At 35.3% G+C, this 3,425-nt stretch overlaps 1 protein-coding gene across 1 annotated transcript in view; it reads left to right on the top strand.

Moving 5' to 3' along the window:
* The first annotated feature begins 803 nt into the window (after positions 1-803).
* The window catches only part of LOC137620038 (guanine nucleotide-binding protein G(o) subunit alpha-like), a 46,073-nt gene continuing 43,451 nt past the window's right edge, over positions 804-3,425 (top strand). Inside the window, exons 1-2 of the mRNA XM_068350316.1 lie at positions 804-818; positions 2,334-2,596. Coding sequence (XP_068206417.1) covers positions 804-818; positions 2,334-2,596 — 278 coding nt within the window. The remainder of the gene's footprint in view (positions 819-2,333; positions 2,597-3,425) is intronic.

Raw genomic sequence — 3,425 nt, 5'->3', positions numbered from 1 at the left:
GAATAAGGCAATAAGGCTCTCTCGAATTGGAAATTTACAACACCACTCAATGTGGTAACTTCTTTACATACAAAATAGCAAATACATGGAGCAGACTTCCAACGGATGTAGTGAACAGTGACACGGTAAACGATTTCAAGAATAAGTTAGACAAGATCATAAAAACTCTAAATGTTTAAACTAAATCGCTCTACCCAAGAGCAAATGGACTAAAAAGTCTGAGACAGCCAAAATCCTTGTAACAACTCTCTCTCTCTCTCTCTCTCTCTCTCTCTCTCTCTCTCTCTCGTAAATTGAAATCATGTCATAAACTTTCACGTCATCACATAAAGAAGAAAGAATTTCTGAGAATTATTTTCTTTTGAGACTTACGTCATTTCATTCACATTTCCATCACTGAAAAGGCAGACAGACAGACGTAAATATAATCTAAACTTGTATTTGCACCTTGTGAGCTTTTATATACGAGCCAAATCTTACTTGTCGAATTTATTCTCTGCGAAATTTATTCCAGACAATGCACTCCGGTGGCAGACGAAAGACGTCGTGTCTGGCTGGGTGTCTTGAAATCCTTCATTGTGATTGCTTACAGTCTTGGTCATTTGGGCGTTGTTAACTGCTCTTTTATTGGTCGATAAAAGATGTTTCACCAATCATTGGAAAGTAACGAGGATGGACTTTTTATTTTTTTTTTTTATTTTGGTTACTTGGTTAATGTCTTTATTTCCTTTTATGTTGATTTTATCTCTTTTTCTTTTCATCTTATTTTATTTTTTTAATTTTTAGTGTCATTATTTCCGCTTATGTTGCCTGAGAGGGTGCTATTCTATGTTATTTCTTTTCATGTTTTTTTTTTTTTTTTTAGGTGTCATTACTTTCGTTCTTTTTACCTGAGGGTATTAATTCAATCTTATATGTGCTCTCCCTGCTACTTTTTAAGTTTTTATAGTTTTTATATAAAACATTTATTTTAATGTTTTATTTTAATTGTTCATTACTTCTCTTGTATTTTATTTATATCCTTATTTCCTTTCCTCACTGGGCTATTCTGTTGTTTCTGCCAACATTTTGTTGCCCATGTAATTTTATTTCTTTTTATTATATTGTTTGCCACTTTTATAGCGGCTAAAAAAAATTAACATTATATCAAGAAACTGTCGTGCACAGATAACTTTTATGGCGTACTTTTTCATGTCTTTTAATATATACTCTTACGATAAAATCCAAGATTTGGAAGGATTTCCTTAAAAAATCATGCCCAATGACATTAGTATATTGAAAGAAAGGGGTTTTTAGAATATTAAACACTAGTGAAACCTAATATGTAGTAATTTTAAAGAAAGCTGTTTTTAGAATGCTAAACACTAGTGAAATCTATGTAGTAATTTTAAAGAAAGCTGTTTTAGAATACTAACGACTAGTGAAAATTATGTAATAATTTTAAAGAAAGCTGTTTTTAGAATACTAAACACTGGTGAAACCTAGTATGAAGCAATTTTAAGGGAAGTTGTTTATAGAATACTAAACACTAGTGAAATCTAATATGTAGTAATTTTAGAGAAAGTTTTTTTAGAATAATAAACACTAGTGAAACCAAATATGTGGTAATTTTGAAGAAAGTTGTTTATAGAATACTAAACACTATTGAAACCTAATATGTAGTGGCTTTAGGGAAAGCTGTTTGTAGAATACTAAACACTGTAATTTTAGAGAATGCTGTTTTTAGAATACTAAACACTAGTGAAACCTAATATATAGAATTTTTAAAGAAAGCTGTTTTTAGAATACTAAACACTAGCAAAACCTAATATGTAATACTACTCTGCTTTATGGCGTGTGCTTCTTATTGTCATTTCTTGTGTGAAGTCGTCCATAAAGGCTTTTAAAGAATTAAAAAAAAGGGGGGTGAATCCATTAGCTGATTTTAAATTTCGTCCTCTCGCACAAAGCCCTTCCTAACCTCATGCATAAACAACATACGGAGTCATAATGGTACCGCCATGGCGCTGCCTCTCTCTCTCTCTCTCTCTCTCTCTCTCTCTCTCTTTTTTTTTTTTGGAAACCCCCCCTCTCCCCGCCTCTTGCTTTTGTTACTTTATTTGTTATGCCATCTTTAATACACCACCCCTAATCCCGACCCGGACCCGACCCGACCCGACCCGGACCCTAACCTCGACCTGGACCCGGACCAGGCCCAATCCGGACCCCGGACTTGACTCTGACCTCGACTCCTGCCCAGACCCGGACCTGATCCCGAACCCTGATCGGGACCCAAACCCTGACTCCGACCTAACCCGGACCCAAACCTGGAATTAACCCCGACTCGGACCCAGAACCCAGACCCAACCCAGACCCGAACCCAAACCTGGAACCAACCCCGACTCGGACCCAGAACCCAGACCCATCCCAAACCTGAACCCAAACCTGGAACCAACCCCGACTCGGACCCAGAACCCAGACCCAACCCAGACCCGAACCCAAACCTGGAACCAACCCCGACTCTGACCCAGAACCCAGACCGAATCCGAACCCGAACCGTACCCAGACCGGGATCCCTGCCCGGACCCGAACCCGGGCCCAACCCATCTTCCACTTCGTAATCCAAGCCCACTAACCCAGCGGGCATGATTTTAATAGGAGCGCCTGTCGTGAAGCTTTTTTTATATTCTTATATATGATACGTATGTAGCTGTTTTTGTTTTTGTTGTTTTTCCTGTTGTTGTTGTTGTTGACAAAAGGGCTTCTGGTTTTTCATGTCATTTGCATAAATTCACTTTAGTTCTAAAAGGGCTGTCGCATATTTTCTTTATTATTATTATTATTATTATTATTATTAGTAGTAGTAGTAGTAGTAGTAGTAGTAGTAGTAGTAGTAGTATTTATTATTATTATTTATTGTTATTATCATTATTATTATCATTATTGTTATTTTTATTATTTATCATTATTATTTATTATAATTATTATTTATTATTTATTGTTTATTGTTTATTATTTATTATTATTATTAGCTAAGCTAAAACCCTAGTCAGAAAAGCAAGCAAGATGCTATAAGCCCAAGGGCTCCAACAGGGAAACATAGCCCTCTGAGGAAAGGAAATAAGGAAATAAACTATGTATATATATATATATATATATATATATATATCCTTATATAAAACATCAAACAAAATTCATAATTTAGTAATGATGTTGACGTCACAGCTGCTGTATCTTGGCTTGGATACAGCAGTTTGTCTGCAGCTCCATCATGTATAAGTGGAAATCATTAGGCATCTGCATGCATTGGGAATATATTCTTCATGAGCCAAACTTATTATTATTATTATTATTATTATTATTATTATTATTATTATTATTATTATTATTATTAGCCAAGGTACAATCGTAATTGGAAAAGCAGGCTACCATAAGCCCAAGGGCTC

The sequence above is a fragment of the Palaemon carinicauda genome, chromosome 26, assembly GCF_036898095.1.
Source record: "Palaemon carinicauda isolate YSFRI2023 chromosome 26, ASM3689809v2, whole genome shotgun sequence".
In the NCBI taxonomy this organism is placed as follows: domain Eukaryota; kingdom Metazoa; phylum Arthropoda; class Malacostraca; order Decapoda; family Palaemonidae; genus Palaemon; species Palaemon carinicauda.
This window is presented reverse-complemented; position numbering and strand designations above follow the sequence as displayed.